The following is a 27,086-nucleotide window of genomic DNA, read 5'->3' on the forward strand; positions in this document are numbered from 1 at the left end:
TCACACAGGCTAAAAGTGAAGGGATGGAATAAAATATTCCATGCAAATGGAAAGGAAAAGAAAGCTGGAATAGCAATACTTATTTCTGGCAAAACAGACTTCAAAATAAAGACCATAACAAGAGACAAAGATGGTCACTACATAATATTAAAGGGATCAATCCAACAGGAAGAAATCACCCTTATGAACATTTATGCACCCAATACAGGGGCACCTAAATATATAAAAAATCTCTTGGGGGACTTCAAAGGGGAGATTGACAGCAACACAATCATAGTGGGGGACTTTAACACCACACTGTCAGCATTGGACAGATCATCAAGACAAAAAAATCAACAAGGAAACGCAGACCTTAAATGAATCACTAGACCTAATGGATTTAATTGACATTTATAGAACATTTCACCCCAAAGCAGCAGAATACATATTCTTCTCAAGTGCACATGGAACATTCTCAAAAATAGACCACATGTTAGGGCACAAGGCAAGTCTCTACAAATATAAGAAGATTGAAATCATATCAAGCATCTTCTCGGATCACAATGCCATGAAACTAGAAATCAACCACTATAAAAAAACTCAAAAATATTCAAACACATGGAGGCTAAATAGCATGTTATTAAACAATGAATGGATTACCAAGGAGATCAAGGAAGAAATCAAACACTTCATGGAAAGTAATGAAAATGAACAGATAACAAAACCTATGGGACACGGCGAAAGCAGTCTTGAGAGGAAAATTCATATCGTTACAGGCCTATCTCAAGAAACAAGAAAAAGATCTAATGAACCATCTAACACAACAACGAAAAGAACTAGAATGAGAATAGCAAGAAAAGCCCCGAGGAAGTAGAAGGAAGGAAATAATAAAAATCAGAGCAGATATTAATGACATAGAGACTAAAGAAACAATACAAAAAAATCAATGAAACCAAGAGCTCGTTCTTTGAAAAGGTAAATAAGATTGATGCACCTTTAGCCAGACTCACTAAGAAACAAAGAGAGAGGACCCAAATAAATAAAATCAGAAATGAAAGAAGCGATATAACAACTGATCCAACAGAAATACAAAGGATTGTAAGAAAATATTATGAGCAACTGTATGCCAACGAATTGGACAACATAGGGGAAATGGACAAATTCCTAGAAGCATACAACCTTCCAAAGCTGAATCAAGAAGAGGCAGAAAACCTGAATAGGCCGATAACAACTAATGAAATTGAAGCAGTAATCAAAAAACTCCCAGCAAACAAAAGTCCTGGACCAGATGGATTTACAGGCGAGTTTTACCAAACATTCAAAGAAGAATTAACACCTATTCTATTCAAACTATTCCAGAAAATTCAAGAGGAGGGAAAACTCCCAAATTCTTTTTATGAGGCCAGCATCACCCTAATCCCAAAACCAGATAAAGATACTACAAAGAAAGAAAATTACAGGCCAATATCCCTGATGAACATAGATGCTAAAATCCTCACTAAAATACTAGCAAACCGGATCCAGCAATACATTAAAAAGATCATACATCATGACCAAGTGGGATTTATTCCGGGGATGCAAGGCTGGTACAACATCCTCAAATCAATAAATGTGACACATCACATAAACAAAATGAAGGACAAAAATCATATGATCATATCAATAGACGCAGAAAAAGCATTCGACAAAATCCAGCACCGATTTCTGATAAAAACTCTCAGCAAAGTGGGAATAGAGGGATCATACCTCAACATAATAAAGGCCATATATGACAGACCTACAACCAACATCATACTCAATGGGCAAAAACTAAAACCATTTCCATTAAAAACAGGAACAAGACAGGGATGTCCACTTTCACCACTCTTATTCAACATAGTACTGGAAGTCCTCGCCATAGCCATCAGACAGGAGGAAAACATCAAAGGTATCCAAATTGGAAAGGAGGAAGTAAAACTGTCATTATTGGCAGATGACATGATACTGTACATAGAAAACCCTAAAGACTCCATCAGAGTACTACTACATTTGATAAACGAATTTGGCAAGGTAGCTGGATACAAAATCAACATCCGGAAATCAATGGCATTCTTATACACCAGCAATGAACTTTCAGAGAGAGAAACTAAAAAAGCAATACCATTTACCATTGCAACTAAAAAAATAAGATACCTAGGAATAAACTTAACCAAGGATGTAAAAGACCTGTACTCAGAAAACTACGTGACACTGAAAAAAGAAATAGAGGAAGATTTAAACAAGTGGAAGAAGATACCATGCTCATGGATTGCGAGAATTAATATCATTAAAATGTCTATACTACCCAAAGCAATTTATAAATTTAATGCAATTCCTATGAAAATACCAACAGCATATTTCACAGACCTAGAACAAACATTTCGAAAATTTATATGGAACCAAAAAAGACACCGAATAGCTGCAGCCATCTTGAGAAAAAAGAATGGAGTGGGAGGGATCACATTAGCAGACTTCAAACTATATTACAAAGCCACTCTAATCAAAACGGCCTGGTATTGGTACAACAACAGGCTTATAGATCAATGGAACAGAATAGAGACCCCAGAAATAGACCCACACCACTATGGTCAGTTAATATTTGACAAAGGAGGCAAGAGTATCCAATGGAGTAAGGACAGTCTCTTCAATAAATGGTGCTGGGAAAATTGGACAGATACATGCAAAAGAATGAAACTAGACCACCAACTTTTACCATACACAAAAATAAACTCAAAATGGATAAAAGACTTAAATGTAAGTCATGAAACCATAAAAATCCTGGAAGAAAACATAGGCAGTAAAGTCACAGACATCCCACGTAGTGGACTTTTCACTGATACATCTCCTAGGGCAAGAGAAACAAAGGAAAAAATAAACATATGGGACTACATCAAACTAAAAAGCTTCTGCACAGCAAAAGAAAACAGCCTCAAAATACAAAGGAAGCCCACGGTCTGGGAAAACATATTTGCCAAGGATGAATCTGATAAGGGGCTAATTTCCAAAGTGTACAAAGAACTCATAGCACTCAGCAAGAGAAAGACAAACAACCCAGTTAAGAAATGGGCAAAGGACTTAAATAGACACTTCTCCAAAGAGGACATACAGATGGCCAAGAGACACATGAGAAAATGCTCGACGTTGCTAATTATCAGAGAGATGCAAATTAAAACCACAATTAGGTATCACTTCACACCTGCCAGAATGGCTGCCATCAATAAATCAACAAACAACATGTGCTGGCGAGGGTGTGGAGAAAGGGGAACCCTAGTGCCCTGCTGGTGGGAGTGCAGACTGGTGCAACCACTATGGAAAACAGTATGGAGTTTCCTCAAAAAATTAAAAATGGAGCTGCTGTTTGACCCAGTGATTCCACTCCTAGGAATGTATCCTAAGAACCCTGAAACATTCATCAGAAAGGATATATGTACCCCGATGTTCATAGCAGCACAGTTTACAATAGCTAAGATCTGGAAACAGCCCAAGTGCCCATCAGTAGATGAGTGGATAAAAAAGCTGTGGGACATTTACACCATGGAATACTACGCAGCTGTAAAGAAGAAGAATCTCGTACCCTTTGGGACAGTATGGATGGACCTGGAGAATATTATGCTAAGTGAAATAAGCCAGGCAGCGAAAGACAAATATCACATGATCTCGCTTATACATGGAATCTAAAGAACTTAATAAACTGATGAACAGAAATGATTCAATGACATGGAAGCATAGATGAGACTGAAGAATGTCAGAGGGATGGAAGAGGGCAGGTGGGTGGAGGGGGAGAGAGTAACCAAAGAATTTATGTGCATATATACACAACCCAAGGACATAGACAATGGTGGGGAGAAGGACTGGGCGGGGGGGGGTGGGGGAAGGAACGGGGTGGAACGGGTCATTGGGGAGAAAAAGGGACATCTGTAATATTTTAAACAATAATAAAACTTTAAAAAAAAAAAGAAAGAAATAGAATAAAAAAACCATCAGATTTGCCCAGCCGGGTGTGGCTCAGCGGTTGAGCGTCGACCTAAGATCTAGGCAGTCGGGGTTTGATTCCTGGTCAGGGCACATGCCCGGGTTGCGGGTTCAATCAATGACTCTCTCATCATTGATGTTTCTATCTCTCTCTCCCTGTCCATTCCTCTCTCTAAATCAATAAAGATATATTTAATAAAAAAAAAAATCATCAGATTTGTATGGAACCACAAAAGACCCCAAATAGCCAAAGCAATCCTGAGAAAGAGAATGAAGCTGGAGTCACGATACTGCTTGTCTTCAAATTATACTACAGAGCTACAATAATCAAAACAGCATGGTATTGGCAGAAAAACAGATGCACTGATGAATGAAACAAAATACAGAGCCCAGAAATAAAACCACATGTATATGTGCAAATAATTTTCAACAAAGAACCACAAACATACAATGGAGAGAAGAAAGCCTCTTAAATGGTGCTGGGGAATTTAGAAAGCCACATGCAAAAGAATGAAGCTAGAGAACAGTTTGTGCCCATGTACAAAAATTAATTCAAAATGGATCAAAGATCTAAATATAAGATCTAAAACAATAAATTACATAGAAGAAAACATAGGTGCTGAACTTATGTACCTTTGTCATAGAGAACATTTTATGAATTTGACCCCAAAGGCAAGGGAAGTGAAGGCAAAAATAAATAAATGGGACTATATCAAACTAAAAAGCTTCTGCACAGCAAAAGAAACCAACAACAAAACAAAAAGGCAACCAGCTGAATGGGAGATATTTGCAAACGAGAGTCTGATGGGTTAATATCAAAATATTTAAAGAACTCATAAAACTCCACACCAAATAAACAAATAAATGAACCACCTCTCCCAAGAAGACATACAAATGGCCAACAGATATATGACAAGATGTTCAACTTCACTAGCTATTAGGGACATGCAAATCAAAACTACAATGAGATACAACCTCACACCGGTTAGAATGGCTATTATCAACAAGACAAATGATAAGTGTTGGAGAGGTTGTGCAGAAAAGGAACCCTCATTCACTGTTGGTGGGAATGTAAACTGGTACAGCCATTATGGAAAACAAGTATGGCAGTTCCTCAAAAAATTAAGAATAAAGTTATCATGTGACACAGCAATCTCTCTAGGTATCTACCTGAAGAATTTGAAAACATTTATTTGCAAAGATATAAGCACCCTTATGTTCATTGCAGCATTATTCACGGTGGCCAAGACATGGAGACTACCAAAGTATTTTTTGATAGAGGATTGGATAAAGATGATGTGGTACATATATACCATGGAATACTACTTAGGCATAAGAGAGGATGAAATACTGCCATTTGCAACAACATGGATGGACCTTGAGGATATTATGCTAAGTGAAATAAATCAGAAAAAGCCAAGAACCATATGACTTCATTCATATGTGGGATATAAAACTGAAATTCATAGACACAGACAACTGTATGGTGGTTACCAGAGGGAAAGAAAGGGGTGGAAGGGTTAGTAAAGGGTAAAAGGGGCCAAATATATGGTGACAGAAGATAATTGACTTTGGGTGGTGGGAACACAATGCAATATACAGATCATATATGATAGAAATGTGTATGATCTTATTAACCAATGTCACCCCAATAAATTAATTTAAAAAAAGAAAAGAAATGCAGATATAATAATTTTGATTAAATGTTGAGCCCAACCAGGAACTCTTGTCTAATTACAGTTGGGGAAATGTGAAGAACCTTAAATATGTCTAAATATCATGGTTGTAGAATGAATTAAAGAAGATATATAAGTATGGTTGGAATGGCCAATGAATTTTGTGGACTACTTCTATCTAATATTAAATTTTAAACTGTAAGATATTCAATAAATGTCTGCTATTATCCCAAACCATACACAGAGCCTTATATTGGTGGTAGTTTAGGAAAGGAAAGCTTATGGGGCAAAGTCCACATTGGGGTGCTAATGTGAAATGAGGGCTAAATCACCTGAGGATAGCCAGAACAGAGATAAATAATTCACCAAAGACACACAGAATGTGAGGTGGTCAGTAAAAGCATAAGCCCCCAGCAAACCCTCGGAGTTATTTTGGGCATGTCTGAATTCTACAACAAATGGAATAAAGGCCCAGGTGTATTCTTTTTGAATTTTAAGGGAAAAGTTAATCTTTAAACCTTAAGGATCCCCACGCCTGACTTACGGGTTGTATCCTTCAGGCCTTTTGTTCCATCATTGCCTTTTCTAATGCAAATGGATAAACTGTACTAAACATTCTTTACAGACTCTTCCAGAAAACAGAGAAAGAGGGAACACTTCTCAATAAATTCTATGATGCCAGCATTATCCCAATACCAAACCCAAATAAAGACATTGGAAGAAAATAAAACTATAAATATCTCTCATGAACACAGACACAAAAATCTTCTATACAATTGTAACATATCAAAAATATCCAACAAAATATAAAAAGGGTAATAATTTGTGACTAAGTGGGGTTTAGTCCAGAAATGCATTTGAAAATCCATTATATTTTACCATAATAGAAAAAGACCCAATCATATAATTACCTCAATAGAGGCAGAAAAAATTTTTGACAAAATTCAATAGGTATTTATGGATGATAATTACTAGCAAACTAGAACGAGAAGAGAACTTAATCTGTTAGAGCCTACACAGCTAACTTCATACTTACTGGTGAAAGATTTTGCTTTCCTACTAAAATTGGGAACAAGACAAGGATGTCTCTCCTCACCTCTATTCAACATTGTACTAGAGGTACTAGTCCATACTATAGGGCAATGAAAAATAAAAAAGAAAGAAAAGGAATACTGATTGGAAAATAAGGAGTAAAACTATCTTCTTTAGAGACTACCTGGTCATCTGTGTAAGATTCTAAGGGATTTACAAAAGACTGGAACTAGTAAGTAAAAATAAAAAGGTATCAGGATTCAAGGTCAAATTATAAAAATGAATTGTATTTCTATATATACTCATAACAATCATAAATTAAAAGTATCATTTGCAATATCAACAACAAATAAATACCTAAGGATAAATTTTTTTAGCAAAATATGTTCGACTATACACTGAAAACTAGAAAATATAGCTGAAATTAAAGAAGCTTTAAATTAATGGAAAGAGATATGCACATGGACAGAAAGAATCAATCAATATTATTAGCATGTCCGTCCTTCCTAAATTGATGTCATTTGGTGTAATCTCAAAAATTCCTGCTGTCTTATTTTGTGGAAATTGATAAACTGATCCTAAAATATACACAAAAATGCAAAGGACCTAGAGCACCTAAACCACAATGAAGGACAATGATGAAGCACTTGAATGATTCTGAGACTTACTCAGAATCTACAGTAATCAAGGCAGTACAGTACTGGAGTAAAAATAGACTTGTAGATCAATAGAATGCAATAGAAAATTCAGAAATATATCTAATTATATATGGATCAACAGAATTTGGACAAAAATGCCAAAGGAAATTCAATGGGGAAAGGCAATTGAAATTGCCTTTCAATGGAACAATTGAAAATCCATGAGGGAAAAAAATAAACCTTTACCCTTGCCTCACACAATAAAGAATAATTCATTTGAAATGTAACAAAGACCTAAAACTATAAAACTTGTAGAAGAGATTATTTAAGAAAATCTTTGTAACCTTCAGTTAAGCAAAGATTTAAGTAGGACAAAAAAGGCATGAACTATGTAAAAGAAAAACCATTGCATCCAAATTAAAAACTTGAGCTCTTCAACACACTTTTAATAAAATTAAAAGGCAAGGATTAAAGATGGTGGTGGAATGAATGGAAGCCACACTGACAATCTCCCGAGACCAGACTGGAATTACAACTAAAATATAAAAAAAACATCCTGAATAATCAACTGAAACTGAAGATGAGCTGGAGAGCATCCTCATAACTGAGGAGGAAAAGTGGAGACCACATAGAGACTGGTAGGAAGTGTGGAGGAGTGAGAGGTCTGGCTGGGCTCCCACAGGCAGCACCTGAAGGTCCAGAGGGAGATCTCAGCTGTGGGGGGTTCCCACTGAGGGCTCTGGGGCCTAAACCCCAGGCTGGGCTTCCCAGCCCAGAGAAGCAGAACTGAGAAAGGTGCCCATATAACATCTGGCTGTGAAAAGTGGCTATGTTTCTGTCTGCCAGGGAGAGATGGCTGGAAATGCAGGCACCCTCTTAAAGGGTCAACACAAAAAGTTTTGTGTGCAGCCAATCACCGTGGGCTCCAGCAGAGGGAGGGCAGAGTGGACTGGAGCTCTGTCAGGAGAATCTAGGGTTGTGGCTCTGGAGATAGAGCTCAGAAGGCACCCCGCTGGATTCCTGTGCAGTCATTCCCCCGTACAGCAGAGGCAGACATTTACCTGCCAAGCAGCTTTTGCCTGAAGGGGAAACAATTGCCCAACCCTACTGGAAAACCTCTCACCCTACCCTAGTGAAGTTTCTACAACTTAAGGCTCATTAAGAGACTGATAACAATCAGCCACCCCACCCTGTGGAGTTTCTACAGCCTGAGGCTCATTAAGAGAATCAGATTAATCAGCCTGCAGTCAGAGACAGACCTCAGAGTGCTTTGAGTCTTGGCCTGATCTGCTTCTGGACCTGGGCCTTGGAAAAGCAGACTTTGGTGTGCATCTTGGTCCTGTCAAAACACACCCAGCCCTAACAGAGGGAGCCTCAAGCCATGGGTTGTTGATAGCTCCAAACAGGGTACTCAAGGCCAGTCACAAATAGCGCCTGATATTGGCCTGCACCAGAGACTTTCCAAAAGACTGAGAGTCCTAGCAGGCCTACCTAACACATAGAAACAAACACAAACTGGCAACCAAAATGGGGAGACAAAAAACAAGTCCCAAATGAAAGAACAAGAGAAGTCTCCAGAAAAAGAGCTAAATGAAATGGAGATAAGCAATCTATCAGATATAGAGGTCAGAATACTGATTGTAAGGATGCTCAACAGCATGAAGAAAGATATGGAAACTATGAAGGAAATGAAGAATGACATAGCAGAAATAAAGAATACATTGGAAGGAATAAACAACAAATTAGAGGAAGCTGAGGATCAGGTCAGTGAATTAGAGGACAGGGTAGAAAAAAATCACTCAGAAATCCAAAAAGAAAAAACAATTAAAAAACAGGACGACAGTCTAAGGGAGCTGTAGGACATCATGAAACATAACAATATTCACATCATAGGAGTGCCAGAGGAGGTCAAAAGTAAGCAAGGGTTAGAGAACCTGTTTGATAAAATAATGGCAGAAAACTTCCCTAACCTGGTGAAGGAAAAAGTCACATAAGTTCAGGAGGCACAGAGAGTCCCAAGCAAGAAGAATCCAAAGAGGCCCATGCCCAGACACATCATAATTAAAATGCCAAAAATTCAAGACAAAGAGAGAATCTTAAAGGCACCAAGAGTCAAGGAAGCTGCTACCTATAAGGGAGCTCCCATAAGGTTGTCAGCTGACTTCTCATCAGGATGCCTACAGGCCAGAAGGGAATGGCATGAGGCATGCAAGGTAATGCAAAACAAGGATCTGAAACCAAGACTACTGTATTCAGCAATGCTATCATTCAAACTAGGTGATGAAATAAAGCTTCCCAGACAAAAAAAGGCTAAAAGAATTTAACACCACCGAACTAGCATTGTAGGGAATGTTAAAGGGACTGCTGTAATAAGAAGAAATAGAGAGAGAAACATAGACATAAAGAATTAAAATGGAAATAAATAAGGATCTATCAATGATAACCTTAAGGACTTTAAGGGAGAGATAAACAGCAATACAGTCATAGTTGTGGACTTTAACACCCCACTTACTTCACTGGATAGTTCTTCCAGGCAAGAAGTCAACACAGAAGCAGTGACTCTAAATGACACACTAGATCAGATGGATTTAATTGATAATTACAGAACATTTCATCGCAAAGCTGCAGAATAGACATTCCTCTCAAGTGCACATGGGTCATTCTCAAAGACAGACCACACGTTAGGACACAAAACAAGTCTCTACAAGTTCAAGAAGACTGAAATCATAATAATCATCTCAGATACCAAGGGCATGAAATTAGAAATCAACTACAGTAAAAACACTCAAAAACATTCAGACACATGGAGGCTAAATAAATAGAATGTTATTAAATAATGAATGGGTTACCAATAAGATCAAGAAAGAAATAAAAAAATCCCTGGAAACAAATGAAAATAAACACACAACAACCCAAAATCTATGGGACACAGTGAAACCAGTCCTAAGAGGGAAGTTCATAGCACTACAGGCCTACCTCAAAAAAGCAAGAAAAATGTTCAGTAAACTATCCAACCCTACAACTTAATGAATTAGAAAGCTCCCCTGTGAAGCCATCCAAGCCAGGGCTTTTGTTTGCTGGGGTTTTTTTTTATTACTGCTTCAATTTCATCAGTTGTTATTGGCCTATTCAGGTTTTCTGATTCTTCCTGATTCAGTTTTACATGATCTCACTCATATGTGGAATCTAATAAACAAAATAGACCGAGGAACAAAATAGATCCAGAGACAAAAGCATGGAACAGACTGATGAGTATCAGGGGAAGGCGGGGTTAGGGGAGTGGGTGGGCAGAGGTTAATCAAAGAACTTATATGCATATATGCATAACTCATGGACACAGACAACAGTGTGGTGACGGGGGCGTGGATGCAGGGTGGAGGGGATCACTGGAGGGGAAAAAGGGGGATATCTTTAATACTTCCAACAATAAAGATAAATTTAAAAATAAATAAATCAGATATCTTAAAAAAATTAAAAGGCAAGCTGGTAGAAAACATTTCAAAACAGTTAACAAAACACTTACTCAGCCAGGCGTGGCTCAGCGGTTGAGCATTGACCTAGCATCCAGGCGATTGGGGTTCGATTCCTGGTCAGGGCACATGCCCGGGTTTCGGGCTTGACTCCCATTTGGGGGTGTGCTGGAGGCAGCTGATCAATGACTCATCATTGATATTTCTATCTCTCTCTCTCCCTTTCCTCTCTCTGAAATCAATAAAGATATATTTTTTAAAAAGACTTGATACAAATAACATATATCAAGAACTTTAATAATCTGAACTAATAATTTGACAGAATATGTTCAGGGGAGATCTTAGGGGCAGATCAATAGAATATTCATCATCTTTATGCTGATATACCAAAATGAGGTTTATTGTCTTAATTTGTCTTTCCTTGGTTGTGGTTGGCAAATGGCACTAATTGGATTTCTGTTTTCTGTCTCCAGGAGTAGGGTGATTTAAGCTATTTACCCTGGGGTTGGGGAAAACTGCAAATCATTTACCCAAGTGTCCTTGGTTTAGAGAAGATAGGATTTACCAGGTGGCTGCAAACTGCACTTCAACTGTCTCAGTTTCCCTATTCCTCTGGTCCTGGAATTTTCCTAGCTTTTACTATGCTCTCACATATTCATGGCACCTGCATTCATTGTAGTCAGAACTGTAAAGGACTGAGATGCTCTTCAATGGTGAATAAATTGTGGTCTATACATATAATGGAATACCACTCAACTATAACAAAGAGAACTTTTAACAAAACACAACAGGATGAATCTCAAAAGCATTATGCAAAATCCAAAAAAAAAAAGGGGGGGGGAGACACAAAAGCTTGCCTAAGTTTTATCCCATTTGTAGGGCATTCTAGGAAAGGCAAGAACTATATTGCCTTGGGCCCAGGTGTGGGCGGAGGGACTGGACTGCACAGTTCTCTCTTCAACTTTGTTGGCAAAGCTTAGCTTTATTTACCACCTTAGTTTGGAAAACTCCGCAAGTCCTGCTGTGTCAGGGCTCCTCCTAGCGGCACTGCAGCGTTTCTCCTAAGGCCATTTGGTCCAGGAGTTCAGGCTGCCACCACTGAGCGAGGCACTTTTTCTCTACTCGGTCCTCCACCCTCATCACCGGCCGTGGCCCTGTTTATTTAGGACAGTCTAGAATGGTTTCAGTTTCCCTTTCTTTTTACCTTTTCAGTTCCGCCCCCATAAAAAAAAATACTCCGTTTCGTTTCTCCCGGGACTGTCGGACTCCGCCCCCAAACAAGGCTCTGGGAGTCGCGTCTGGGCTGGGCAGAGAAACCACCGGGTTCCTCGACGCCGCCCAGCGGTGCGCTCGGGAGCGGGGAACGAGCGCGCGGGACTCGGCCGTTTCCCTCTCTCCGCTCCCTTCTCGGGGGCCTGGGCTCCCGTCTCCCCCGAAGGTCGGGACAGCGGAGGTGCGGCTGTGGTGGCCGGGCGAGCCGCGATGCGACGGGGGCAGCCGAGGAGGTCGCGGGGCGGCGCGCGCCCGCCACCCCAGCCGCCCGCAAAGCCCCTGCCCCGGGCCCAGCGGCAGGGCGCGCAGCTCTGGCTCTTCCCCAGCGCCCCGGGCCTCCGCAGCGCGCTGTCCCGCAGGTCCGAGGCCCTGCGCCAGGTGTGCTGCACGCGCGGGCGCCTGGCGGTGCTGGAGCGCGGCGGGGCGTGCGTGCAGGTGCACCAGCTGCCCGCGGGGAGCGCCGGAGCGCAGAAGCCGAGTGAGTGGGGCGCGCCTCGGGCCGGGGGGTGAGGTGGGCGGCCCGCGCCCGCGCTTCTCTCAGCGGCCAGAGTTGTGGGCGTGCGGTCCTTCTCTAAGCCGGGAGCAAAGCTCCCGAGTGGACCCGCACAGCAGGGGTCGGCGGTGGCGCAGAAACGCGCGGGGCCCGGGTGGGTTTTCGCGCTTCGCGCCTGCGGCAGCCCGGACCTGCCCTCGATCCTGCGCCCAGCTGGGGTCGAGTCCGACGGGACCGGCCTCCCCGCAGGTTAACCGCGCGGAGGGGGGGCAGCATCATCGGTTTCTGCGCAGTTTTTCATTTGCCCCTTTTAGAACAGCTGCTCCGACTTCGTGAGGCTTCGGAGAACCCAGTTACCTTGTTCTCGGCGGCAGCCGCTTACATTTGCAAGCGGTTTAAAGGGTGCTTTTCAGTTGCACACCCCGGGGGGGGGGGGATTTCCATAGGGATTAGGTCACCTACTGTGGCTCCGATTTTACAGGTGGGGGGAAAGCAAATGGCCACACCCCTACTCTTAAAAATGTTGCCCCTCTGTTGAGTGAAGAAAATGGTGTTTTGTGGGTTTTTAAAAATATATCTTTATTGATTTCAGAGAGAGGAAAGGAGAGGGAGAGAGAGAGAGAAACATCAATGATGAGAGTCATTGACTGGCTGCCTCCTGCACGCCCCCTGCTGGGGATCCTGCCCGCAACCCAGGCGTGTGCCCCGGGCGCGGGCGGCGGGGATCGGACCCTGGTCGCCTGGATCCTAGGTCGGTGCTCAATCTCTGAGCCAGCCTGGCCGGGCCAAAACGGTCTTCTGGTTCGTTTTGCTTTTCACTTGAGCGAAGTGGAACATCTTTTCTTTTTTTTCTATTGGACATTTGCATTCCTTTTTGGTGAACTTCCGGTTCTTATATTTGTCTCTTTAAAAAGTGAGTTTTTCTTACTCATTTGAGAGAGGTGTGTAAATATTAAGTAAGAATAGCCCTTTGTTGGTCGTATAGGCTGTAATGTTTTTCTCACCTTGAGTTCAGTTGGTGTTATTTTAGTCTGCGTCATCAGTCTTTTAAGGATGATTATGGATTTTATGTGATGTTAGAAAGCTATATCCACACCAAGTTTTTTTGAATGCACTCATCTTTATAGAAATTTTAACCTTTCATTTTTAAAGTTAAAATTTTTGATAGGTCTGGCTATTATTTAGATTAAGAAGTGAGGCAAAGAATATAGATTTATTTGTTTGTTTTCTCCTGAAGGCCACCCGGATGTCACAATACCATCTATTTGAATAACCCTTCTATTTTTCAACTGATTTGAAATTCTGAGTCTCTAAAAATCCTTAGTCTTTTTAAGCCATTTCTTCTTTATTACCAAACTGGTTTTGATTCTCCTAGCATTTGTAATATAAAGTGGTTTGTGCTTGGAGATTTTACATGAGTAGTTTCTATTTTCTGTTTTGTTGGATCTAAAAAGTGAAAAGTCCCAAATCTACTGTGCCCTACTTTAATTTTTGTGATAAAACTAAATGAGATGAGTAAATGGTAACTAGTGGACAATTTTAAATCTCTTAACGTTTAGAAAGGGTAAATATGCAGTAAAGCAATAAAAAAATTTTAAACAGCATCCTCTTTAAAATAGTTCCTCAAATACAATTTCAAGAATATAGGACTTGGTGTCTCTGTGAAGCAGTCAGGAGGGGTTTATTATTGTTTTTTAGTTTGTTTTTGGAATGGGTGTATCTCAGAATATACAATATATTTGCTGCTACAATGAGTTATGTTGTCCAAAAATTGTTATGTTTTCTTACAGACTTTTTCATTGCTGTCCCTTCAAATTTAGCTTCTCCATATCAACTTATTAAGCGGGAATCAAATTTTGATTCGCTATTTTAAAGATATATTCAATATAAAACAAAGTATGAATCAGTGCTTTACTAAATTAAAAAAAAATCCATTGTCAATTTGTCTGCTTTCTGTACTTGAATTTTCTTAAAAACAAGTTCATGTCAAGTCAAAGGTTGTCTAGTTGAAAATTTTTTCCACTTGTTTTAAGTGTATTATAATGAAATCAGTGGGTAATAATCAGAGTGATGATAGTACCTGGTTGGATTTGCTCTGCAGAGTGCATTAAGTTGGGGAAAAAAATGAAGATACATTCCGTGGACCAAGGAGCAGAGCACATGCTGATTCTATCCTCAGGTGGAAAACCATTTGAGTACAACTATAGAATAGAACATGAAAGGTAGGAAACTTTTTTTTAATTAAAAATTATTTAATTTTTACTTAAAAGACAATCAATTCTTGTAGTAAAATATTACTTTATATGATCCTTGTCCCCTGCTTTATATAATGGCATTTTAAGTAAACAATGAATTCAGAACTGACCAGTGAATCCCATGAGTAAACTACAAACCAATTTATGTCGCCTAGGGCACTTATCATGTATTGCTTTGACATTTAAAGGAAATGATTGGTTAGTCTGCCTAGCCCAAAATTGGACTTTCACATTCATTAACTCATAATAATCTTATAAGTTAGATTTCTAGAATAAAAGTTTTCAACCAAGGAAAAAAAATACATTATAATGGAATGATTTGTGATACTTTCTCCTAGTAGATCATGTGAATTAGAACTTACTTTCATCATGTATTATCCCTGCATCATAAAATTACTGTTTGCAAAAGTCTTAGAGTCATCTTATTACAATTATATAATGCACATTATTTTACTTTTAAACCACTAATCAAAACGTATATCGTATTTTTATAATAGTGTTAGATTTACTGAATGTGAAGCAGTAAATTATAAATTTTTCTCTTGAGCTTCAATCCTAATTAAATATAGTTAATAATTCTAACATTAATGTGACTTTTATTCATATGGTGATGACATAAAATATATTTTCTTTCATCAGGCCTCAGTGTATTTTACAGGAAAAAACTATAATTCAGATCACATGTGGAGATTATCATTCTCTTGCACTCTCAAAAGGTACTTTTCTGGAATATTAATTGTTTTTTTAGAGGGAATAAATGTGTGTATATATAGAATAGAATGTATATGCTTCACCTTGTAACAGGACAGAAATACGGTTTTGTATTTGATATGGTTCGGAGTACCATTTTTTTTAAATCTTCACCCAAGGATATTTTTTCCATTGCTTTTTCAGAGAGTGTAAGGGGGGGAGAGAGAGAGAGAAACATTGATGTGAGAGAGACACATCGATTGGTTGCTGAGAGGCACATGCCCTTGGCCAAAATCAAACCCAGGACCCTTCAGTCCAAGGGCCGATGCTCTAACCAGTGAGCAAAACCAGACAGGGTGGAGAACACTATTCTTAAAGGAGATACAAAATTAGAGAATTCTTGGGCTTACAAAAATTTTCAGGTTTCCATAATTACTATTCCTACCTTTCATTCTGTCAGATGACAAAATTAAAACAGTTTAGTAATGAGTTTGATGTCCTTTATTCAAGGGAAAAATGATCCATGAATTGGGGAGAAAAGTGCCTCATATGCCGTGGAGCCTTCTTCCGAGGAATTTTGGGCAGAGCAAGTTTTATAGAGCATTAGAAGACCAAACTTGGAAATGGCATGATTGCTTGAGGTTGCAAATCTAACATTATTTAGAAAAGTCAAGGAACAAGGAAATAAGTATAAAGCCCAGAGTTGGCTTGATGTTTGGGGATTGGCTGAACGGATATACTGCATTTCTGGCCAAATGGAGCATTTAAAGAAACAAGAAAATTTGGTTGACATGGCACCCCAGGCAGGAGCGGCTCCATCTTGGACCTAGAGATTTATTTCAGTAGTTTCATGTTTTTATTTTTCAAATATGAAACAATGAAAATATTTTGAATAGTCAAAATCATTCTGTCTGGAATAAGGACCAGCATGGGCCACCCTTTTCTAGAACCTTCCCTTTCAGCGCTCTTCCAACTCCCATTGCAGGAGCTCAGAATCCTTGGCTCTGCTTCTGTAGCCAGTTTGCAGGCCCCTGATGTGTTTTCACATTACCTTTTGGCCCTGCTGGGCATGGCTCAGCGGTTAAGCGTCGACCTAGGATCCAGGTGATCAGGGTTCGATTCCCGGTCAGGGCACATGCCGGGGTTGTGGGCTCGATCAGTGACTCTCTCATCATTGATGTTTCTATCTATCTCTCTCCCTCTCCTTTTCTCTCTCTGAAATCAATAAAGATATATTTAAAAAACAACAACAACAACAACAAAACATTACCTTTTGAATTCAGGGATTCTCCCTAGCCCTTTATTATTTCCTATTTCTTATCTGACACCGTAACAGATTATTTCCTAAAGAAACTTGACCGTGGAGGAATAATTAAGACAGAAGGGTGATAGAGAGGAATTCAGAGTCGAACATTTTTTTAATGTATAGGATAGACATAAACATAAACGGAATGGAAGCTGGGATTTAAGGATTTAAGGGAAGTAAATAATCAAGTATTTGACCTGTCCTGAAGGCCCTGTGAAAGTTTGAGAGAATGAACTTGTATTGAAAAAAGTGCCTGATTGTTTGACTTCATCCGTTCAGGAACGAATAATTTCATTTTGAATATCTTCCATGTTCAGGATATGAAAACGAAGCAAACACGCTGCACCATCAAGAACCCCAGGGTCTAGTGATGTGGGGGAAAAGGGATGTTCAGGGTTTATTACTGATAAAACACGTGGGAGAAAGAGAAGCTGATGAAACAGAAATGGAACTGCATGCGTCCTGCGCACCATTACATTCCTGGCGGCTGCAAGGCCCATGATAATTATGTTTGAAGGAGAGGCTCTGCCGCCAGAGCTTGCACAGTATCTTGCAAAGAGGTGTTAAGTAAGCGTTAGTTCTCTGATATATCCTTTCAGACACAGGCAGGGAAAAAGAGTAATTTTAGGTTTTTATCCAAATGTAGAATGTTTTTGTTTTTCATAGGCTTATCCTGTGGGTTTTTAAAAATAAGTATTTCTTGAACTTAATTACAATATGTTCAGATAGCCTCGTTCTACCTGTCTTTGTCTGCTTCTGTAACAAAAATACCGTAAATTGCATGGCTTGAAAGGCTTGACACAGCTCTCGATGCTGGAAGTGTAATTCATGGTGCCAACAGATTTGGTGTCTGGTGAAGGGCCATCTTCTTATATGGTGGAGAGTGTAAGAGAGCTCTCTGGGGTCTATTTTATAAGGACCCTAGTCCCACCCTCATGATCTCATCTAATCCTAATCACCTCCCAAAGGCCCTACCCCCTAATATCATCACTTTGAGGATTAGGATTTCAAGATATGAATTTTGGGAGGGACACAAACAGTCAATTCATAACACTACCCTTTGAGATAGGAGGTGAGAAAGTATCACTGTTACTGCTAAAAAGAGTCTTCTAGTTTTTCCGATTCAGACATACGGGATCTAACAAATCCTGTCAGTTTGAATGTAAGAGATTGTGATAGTGTAACATGAATTGCGTATATAATGCTATAGGGTAATGTCTGCTGCATTTTAAATTTAATAAGATCATGAGACAGCATTTTCTTTCCGTCAAGGTGGTGAGCTTTTTGCATGGGGACAGAACTTACACGGCCAGCTTGGACTTGGAAGAATACTTGGCTCAACCCCCACACCGCGGATTGTGGAGCACCTCTCAGGAGTCCCCTTGGCTCAGATTTCTGCAGGAAAAGCCCACAGCATGGCTTTATCCATGTCCGGAAACATTTACTCATGGGGGAGAAATGATTTTGGACAACTAGGCCTGGGCCACACCGACAGTATGGAAACATATTTTGAAATTCATATTATCAACAGATACATTTGTTAGATAAGTGATGAAATTAACACAGACCTCCCTTTTAAAAATGGTCCAAGTCCTCACTTTTCATTGTTCTTCAGGACAGAATCAGTTTAAAAGACATGCGTAGTGTGGAAGTCCTTGCTGGAACTGAGACACATGGCAGGGCCATGTGGAAAAAGGGAAAGAGTGTCAGACTGGGGATTGGAACACCGGGATTGTGATTCCCACTTCACAGTTAACTGCAGGGCCTGACCCAGTTACTTACAGCTTTTCTCTAGGACTTTTTCATTTTCTGTAAAGTGACGAGTTTGGATGAAATGATCTTCAAGGTACATGTGCACTTAAGTGTCTATTAATATAATTATAACAAAAAGATACTAAAATTCTATCTTAGAAACCCATACAGTCATATTCTATGAACTGTTAATTACATTTGTACACACACATGCAAGTGTGGGCAATAAAACATGTACAGTAATTCCCATTATTGAACTACTACCTCCACAAAGTAGATGGCAGAGGTTCTTATTGTCCCAAACACCTTGTTAGAGTTTTCAAGTGTAACAGACTCCGTTGATTTATCAACTCTGGTAATGTACATATTATTTCCTAAGTTGCTGGTCAAACACTGCATTTCTCCTTGATGTGGTCCCCTGCTAATTCCTCAGGAGAATCCATAAGTCAACGTTAGAAAAATGTTCAAAGGAGGCAAAGGAATAAAGGGCAGTTAAACTATTTTTGCTGAATCTCTTAAGTGCCTTGACAAGAAAATAATCGTGAAAGGAAGAAGAGGTAGAGTGATGCAAGGGGACCATGGTAGAGAATTTAAGAGAAAAAAAATATATATGTTCATTAAAAAGAATTCTCAGTGGGAATTGGAAATATCAGATATCCTGCAATTAAAGTTAATGAGGCCTGCAATTAAAGTTAAAAAGAGAAGAATGGGCTCTGGGAAGTGGCTTGATACTTTCACAGGTGAGTACCCCCAGATGTGGTCCTTTGACCATTGCCCCAGCCTTCAGCCTAAATACGCCAACACAGAGCCTTTCTTGTCAGAATGTGTTGGGAACTGTTGCTGCTAGGCTGAGAGGAAGTAAGTAGTCCAGGTATTTTACCAATAGCACAGAGCCCTAGTGTGAAATTCAGCATTTCCTTTTGGTCACTTCAACTGTTCTTTCCCTTGACTAGATGAAGAGTTTCCTTCCCTTATTGAAGCACTGGACAATCAGAAAGTTGAATTTCTTGCTTGTGGTGGCTCTCACACTGCCCTGCTCACTAAGGTGTGTGTCCCTTTGTCTCCTCGACTGTAATTTTGGAAGAACACTTTGCAGTGGGAAAAACACTAGAACATTCGGGTGTGGGCAGTTAGTGTTTCCCAGGGAAAAAGGTTCATCGTTTTCCACAAGCTAGGACCGTCTTCCTAATAATTGGGGGTTTTGCTTTGACAGTGCTTTATAATTATTCACCGTCGTATTTCTCTAGAATCTGATATGAAGTTCCCTTTCCTTAGGATGGGCTCCTGTTTACTTTTGGTGCTGGAAAATATGGGCAGCTTGGTCACAATTCAACACAGAATGAGTTAAAGCCCTGTTTGGTGACTGAGCTCGTTGGGAAAAGAGTGACCCAGATAGCATGTGGAAGGTAAGTTGTAAAGTGTCGATCGAAGCTGACAAAATCAATACAATAAGTTTAGGTAGGTAGTTTAATAAAATTTCCATCAGTTTCATTGATTGAGATAAAAGTATTAAACATTTTCAAATGGGTGAAGATGCTTAATTTACATTATTAGATAATCATAATCTTTATTTAGTATACATATTTCTTTTCGTTGATTTTTAAAAAAATGAACAAATACATTTACTTTCTGAAGCCCCTTCAGTGAAATACCATTGTAACTATTCAAATGCACTTTGTCTTTGAGAAAAATGTCATCATTTATTGGGGAAAAATAAAATACACTAACAAAATAGAAACAGACTCATAGATAGAGAACAAACTGGCAGCTGTCAGAGGTGAGGGGTTTGCTGGGCAGGGTGAAAAAGGTGAAGGTGTTAAGCAAAAAAACCCCAGCACCCCATAGACATTATGGTGATTACCAGAGGGAAGGGGTGCGGGGAGGTAGCAGAGGGTATAGGGGGATAAATGGTGATGGAAGGAGACTTGACTTGGAGTGGTGAACATACAATATACAGATGATGTATTAATAGAATTGTACACCTGAAGCCTATATACTTTTATTAACAATGTCACCCCAATGTATTCAATAAAAAATAAATAAGCATGAATCACAAAGGATTATTCATTGATGTAATCATAATCACTCTTTCTCACAACCCCTCAGGGGCCATCATACTTAATTACCATAATTCTTTCAAAGTGATCGCAGTAAAGTAGAAGACAAAGTCATTGGTGGTTTGAGCAAAATATCCTTGAGAAGTTTTATTTTCACAGCTTTTTTTTTTTTTTTTTTAAACGTAGAAAAACTTTCTCAAACTCCTTGGTTCACCTAATTGTTTTCTTCCTTGACCATCAGTTAAGCCACTTCTCACCAGTGAGATGTTGGGTCTTGGAATTAAATATTTTCACCCAGATACACCTGTTCTTTTGGGCAGTTATTTTTCTCTCACTAAACACAAGCAAATTCAGACTCTACTGAATATTGAGTTCCTTTGTTTGTTTACTGATCCTTTGCTATGAAAAACTGGTGTTATTTACTTTTAGTCCATAGAAATTGGCTCTGTGACCTCAGAGTAAAATTATATAAATGAATATTATTAAGGTGGACCAGATTATTGGGATGGCATAACTCTCTGCATTCGATAATGTCTCATTATTGAAAGAAAGAAACTATTATCACATTGGATCTTTCATAACACACATTCCTTTGTGTAACATGCGTTACAAGAGTAGACATCACATTAGAGATGTCTTAATGCAAACCCCTCTTAGCACAGGAAGATTCACTGGAAAGACCCACAGAACTCACTGAAAATTATTATACTCATGGTCACATTTATTACAAGAGGAAGACACAAATTAAAACCAAAGGAAGAGATGCATAGGACAGAGCCTCGGAGGGGTCCAAATGAGGAGCTTCAGGCATCTGCTCCCCTTGACAGTGTTACCCCCTCCCAGCCTGATACATGACAATGTGTAGAGTTTTGCCAACCAGCGAAGCTCACCCAAGTCCAAAGTTGTTATTGAGGTTTCATCACTTATTCCTGATTGATTGAATCATTGTCTAGGTTGTTGAATTCAAAGTCCAGCCTCTGCTTTCCCTCCCTGTAGGTTTGCCTTACATGCGGCCAGAGGGGCCCTCCATGAGCCACCTGGGTGAAGGGACTTGCCGTGAATAATAAAGGCACACCTATCACTTGGGAAATGTTAAGGGTTTAGAGGTTACCTCCCGGGCACTGAGGACAAAGGCTGGACTGCCATTTGAGCAAGGCCAGATTCTATATAGTGGTAGAGACCGTTGAGCAAAGTTGTAAGAAAATCAGTGTGATAAAGGTCTTTGGGAAATAGAGTGGGAACTCAGAGGATCACCTAATTCCGTTTTCTAGGATAGGGAGTGGAGGGGCTCAGAGGTGGCTTCCAAGAGATGGTGACTCTCAAGCCAAGGCTTAAAAAAAGGAGTAGAAGGCAAAGGGAGACGTTTGTTCCTGATGAAGGGAACACCAGTTGCCAAGGTGCAGCATCATGGTCTTGAGTGGACTTAGGGGTTCCAAAGTCATCTCAACCACACATTAATGATTTCTTAGTTTCCAGGGAGCTCATTTCATGCATTTGGGAGTTGGTTAGCTAGTTTCACTCACTCGGTGACCTAATTTTGGCAGTTGATTGCATTGCTGCGAACTCTCATTGTGGATAATTGAGAATTGACCATATGTGCTTTTATTTAATAGGCGGCACACACTTGCCTATGTTTCCGATTTGGGGAAGGTCTTTTCTTTTGGCTCTGGAAAAGAAGGACAACTGGGAAACCATGGAACACATAATCAGCTGATACCACTTCCCATGAAATTGCCATCAAATGAAGAACCCACATTCGGTAAATTCTATAGAAGCACAGGAATTGGCGTGAATACCTTTGTCTAGAAACTGCAGTGTGGTCAGGAAAGAAATGTATACCTGTGAAGGGAGTTTCTTTAAACATTGGTTTCATTTTTTAAGTACAAACAATTTAAAATATCCAGTATAATTTATCAAGTCAAAATAACCATTAGTTTTATCCCTTCAGATTAAGATTAATGTGGTTTTAAAATGATACAACATAAAGTAGACTATATGGATTCAGAAGCATATGCAGCCTCTGATTCCAGTTTGCAGGGGGCCTGTTAATTTCATGGTGATTGGTTTTCTTACTTGGTTAAATTGACTCATAACCATGTAAAACCCTCAAAATGAGAGCAGCTGACGTATGTGAGGTAACTGTGCTGAACACTTAGTATGTGTTACCTCACCTATCCTTAAATAGTTCAGGGAGATGCATACTCTCAGTCCCATTTTACTGTAGGATGCAGAGACGAGAGTGAAGGGTTAGTGAGGTCTCACAGCCAGTAAGTGGTTTGGCTAAATTTGAACTGTGTGTCCTGTGTAACCTCAGAGCCTGAGCTCTGAAACCGTCTACTCTAGAAGTGCCTTGGAGCACTTTGGTTACTGTTTCTGAAAGTTTAGTGGTGATCTAAAGTACCAGAATTCTCTCAGTTCTCCTGGGAAAATGAACAGTAGAGTTATTTCCTTAAGTAGTTCATATATTTGATTTCTTCTAACAACTTACATAGACTTTTGAAATAACTTATGTACATTCCTCACAGCCAGTAGTCATTGGTCAAATCTTGAGTTGTAGAATATAGTTTTTTAGTAATAGGAGCCAAATTACACCAAGGAACAGTTAGAAAATCAAATAGTTGTTTGACTGTGTTATATATAAAAGCATTTATATTAGGTATATTAAACTGATGGCACATAATCAACCTTGTGAATCACCTGTTTGCCAACTAGACTTGAGCCTGAAGTAGATGTAGATTTCTGCTTTATAGATAGTAAATATGTTGAGTCTTTGCCTATCAGAAAGCTAAAAGGACTAAGTTTAAAAAGAATCTGAAATTAAAGAGTGTGCATGTTTGTATCAAATGACATTCTAAACTCTTTCTTTCCGTATATCCCTTTCAGAAAGCCATACCTCAGAAAAGGAGTTAATAATAATTGCTGGAGGGAATCAAAGCATTTTGCTCTGGATGAAAAAAGAGGTAAAAATAGATCCCTAGATGTTCTATAACTTCTTATGTTAAGCAAAACAAACAGTTCCAGAATCCAAGTTCAGTGAATTCCAAAGTCATTGGGTAACTAAGCTGACTTTTGGGGATTTGGTCAAACATTGGTCCTTTATTGTCTAAACTACATAAATATTTACCCACAAAAATCAGATTCGTCCCTGGTGAATGTTGAATCGGAGAGATTTCTTTAGGTTCTTCTTACCTTTGGGAGGCTCCCTGCCAATGACATTTGGTCCTAGAGAGCCAGTGGTTGACATTCTAATCTAGTTCTGCCAACCAGTATTAAAACAGATCGATGTTCATAGGCTTTTGAATAATGTCCTCACCCTCCTTCACCAAGGCAAATGGAGTTCCTCCCACTTCTACACACAGCCATTTCAGGATTTTTCCTTCCCCTCAAAGCTGTGTGATATTGTTCATTTTAATCCAGTTATACCTGTATAAAGTGCTGAGTGTTGGCACACTCAGAGAAATTTACTTTGGATCTAAATTTGTATTCAAATTGGCAAGAAATTGGCAATCAGGAAATGATTGATTACTTCTTGGTAGAATCTCACTTTATAATTTCCCGGAGCTATATTATTCATATTTAAAAATCTGTTTTACCCATTACCCTTAGAATGTGCCTAAAAGTTGGATACCTATTTCTGTTGTGTCTAAATTATTATATTTTACTTTTTTTGTTTGTTTACAGAATCCCTATGTTAATCTGAGGAGGAAAATTCCTACACTGAATGAAGGGACTGTAAAGAGGTGGATTGCTGATGTGGGGACAAAGCAGGGGCAAAACACAAAAAGGTATATCTCATGTGTCTCACTGCTTGTATAATTCTCTAAAGCTGTACAATTCTCTAGTTCTGCACAATACAAAGATGTAAGATTTTGTGTTCTACTAATTGGTCCATTAACTAGAGATCTCCAGAGCTCATATGTTTAAGAGCGCTGATAAATAAAAAATTCATAAGGCAGACCAGCAGGGAGACCCAGGGAAGAGTTGATATTGCAGCTGGAGTCCCAAGGCAGTCTGGGACAGAATTTTCTCTTTTCAGGAGACCTTAACCTTTTTCTCTTAAGGCCTTCAACTGATTGGATGAGGCCCACCCACATTATGGAGAATAATCTGCTTTACTCAAAGTCTGCTGATTTAAGTGTAATCTAATCTAATACCTTTACAGCAACCTCTAGATTGATGTTTGACCAAGTATCTGGGTACCGTTACGTAGCCAAGTTGAAACATAAAATTAACTGTTACAACTAGCATGTAATCTCCACAAAAGCAGCCCTGGCTGGTTTTCTCAGTGGTTAGAGCGTTGGCTTGTGCACCAAAAGGTCTCAGGTTCAATTCCCGGTATAGGGCATATACCTGGGTTGTAGATTCAGTCCCTGACCCACTCAGGGGTTGTGCAGGAGGCCACCAATCTCTCACATTGTTGTTTCTCTCTTTTTGTTTCCTCTCCCCCCTCCCCCCTCTTCCACTCTCTGAAAATCAATGGAAAAAATATCCTCGGGTAAGGATTAACAAAAAACAGAAGCAAAAGTCTGCACAAAAGCACTTTTTTTTTCTTTTTTTCTTTTTTTAAATATATCTTTATTGATTTCAGAGAGAGGAAAGGAGAGGGAGAGAGAGGTAGAAACATCAATGATGAGAGAGTCATTGATCGAGCCCGCAACCTGGGCATGTGCCCTCACTGGGAACCTCCTATTACAGTTGAAGAACTACCATCTATAAAGATTATACTCATTTTTGCAAAAATCTCCTCCTTGGAGATATTTTTAGGTATGGCTTTCTAATTCTGGAAAGTACTTGTACAAAAAATTACAAAATGTTACATAATTTGCAGAGCATAAACGATCAAGAGCTATTTGTGCAATACTACTAAGATGGAACTGAGCATACTCCCCCAACCCCAATTAATTTCTGGTAATTTTTTGGTTTACGCTTCAGTGGAACAGAAATAAATAGGGCTGGGAAAAGTTGGGTGGGTTGAGAGTGTTTTTTTGTCGGAGAAAATACCCTAAGTCAAGATGTCAAGCCTTTTCCTCTTTCCCTGTGGCTCCTCTGAATATATATCCTTTTATTTCCCATGTTAGCCACTGAAAATTTGAGATTTAGCAAATGGAATCAACTTTTAGATGGCAAGCAAACAAAGCAATAGCAAACAAATTGGAGAGAGAGGGAGAAGTGTGAAGAACAATCGTTAAGATGAGGAGGCATACTCCTGATGTGTTTTAACCACTGTCTTATTCCTAATATAGGGAAATCAAAGAGATATTTTCGTCTCCTGCTTGTCTGACTGGAAGTTTTGTAAGGGAAAGGTAATATATATAATTTATAAAGTTCTGTTAAAAATACTGTGTACAGCATGGTGACTATGGTTGATAATACTGTATTGTGTATATGAAAGTTGCTAAGAGAGGAGATCTTAAAAGTTAGCACAAGAAAAAAAATTGTAACTGTGTGGTGATGGATGCTAACTAGACTTATTGTGGTGTTCATTTTGTAACATATACCTATACTGACTCATTATGTTATACACCTGAAACTACTATGTTATATGTCAATTATATCTCAATTTTAAAAATAATTTGAAAGATTGTAAAGAACTTGTTTGAGGGTAAGATAATTAACTATGTGTTTATCTCTTTAAAAATTATTTTTTACAAAAGCAAATATATGAGTGCTATAGAAAATGTCAAAAATAGATACACAACAACAAAATGAAAATCACCCATAATCCACTACCTAAGAGTAATAGCTAGTAGCATTTGTGTGTATTTTTTTCTATGTAAATATATTCTTTTACAAAAAAGTGGTATTATATGTTGCTTTATACATTGCTTTACACTTAATATTTGTCCATTTTTCATTTTGTTCAATTTTCATATTCATATTTTTTATAACCCCATTTTAATGGCTGCATGGTATTCCTTGGGAAGGACATACCCTAATTTATTTAAACACTTTCTTGTTGCAAGACGCTAAGATTTCTTTGAATTTTTAAATAGTATGAAGGAAAAACTTTATACTTCTTTTCCTAAATATTTGTATAATTTTAATTTGAAAGAATTTTTCTATTTTCAGATACTAAATATGTGTAGTTTTACAAAGAATTTATTTTTAAACAATGACTATATTGAGTTCACTATAAATGTAATTCATGACTTAAGATACACATCATTAGTAGTTTTTTATTGGAATACTAACAGTTTACTGCTCTGCTCTGAACCCTATTTATGTATTTATTTATTTAAATATGTTTTTATTGATTTCAGAGAAAGGGAGAGAGAGAGAAACATCAATGATGCAAGAGCGTCATTGATCGGCTGCCTCCTGCACGTCCCTGCCTTAGGGATGGAGCCCCAACCCAGGCATGTGCCCTGACCAGGAGTCTAACTGTGATCTGGTTAATAGTCAACTCTCATCCACTGAGCCACGCTGGCCGGGCATGAACCCTCTTTTTTTTGATCCCCACTTTCACTTCATGTACC

At 39.0% G+C, this 27,086-nt stretch overlaps 1 protein-coding gene across 1 annotated transcript in view; it reads left to right on the plus strand.

Annotated features, from left to right (window-relative positions):
* The first annotated feature begins 12,198 nt into the window (after positions 1-12,198).
* HERC5 (HECT and RLD domain containing E3 ubiquitin protein ligase 5) overlaps positions 12,199-27,086 on the plus strand; it is a 41,470-nt gene continuing 26,582 nt past the window's right edge. The window contains exons 1-10 of the mRNA XM_081137810.1: positions 12,199-12,535; positions 14,652-14,772; positions 15,445-15,521; positions 18,074-18,295; positions 19,507-19,598; positions 19,829-19,959; positions 22,224-22,369; positions 23,494-23,570; positions 24,292-24,395; positions 25,854-25,913. Coding sequence (XP_080993936.1) covers positions 12,268-12,535; positions 14,652-14,772; positions 15,445-15,521; positions 18,074-18,295; positions 19,507-19,598; positions 19,829-19,959; positions 22,224-22,369; positions 23,494-23,570; positions 24,292-24,395; positions 25,854-25,913 — 1,298 coding nt within the window. The 5' untranslated portion in view covers positions 12,199-12,267. The remainder of the gene's footprint in view (positions 12,536-14,651; positions 14,773-15,444; positions 15,522-18,073; positions 18,296-19,506; positions 19,599-19,828; positions 19,960-22,223; positions 22,370-23,493; positions 23,571-24,291; positions 24,396-25,853; positions 25,914-27,086) is intronic.

This window comes from Miniopterus schreibersii (assembly GCF_964146895.1).
Source record: "Miniopterus schreibersii genome assembly, chromosome: 1".
Lineage (NCBI taxonomy): Eukaryota > Metazoa > Chordata > Mammalia > Chiroptera > Miniopteridae > Miniopterus > Miniopterus schreibersii.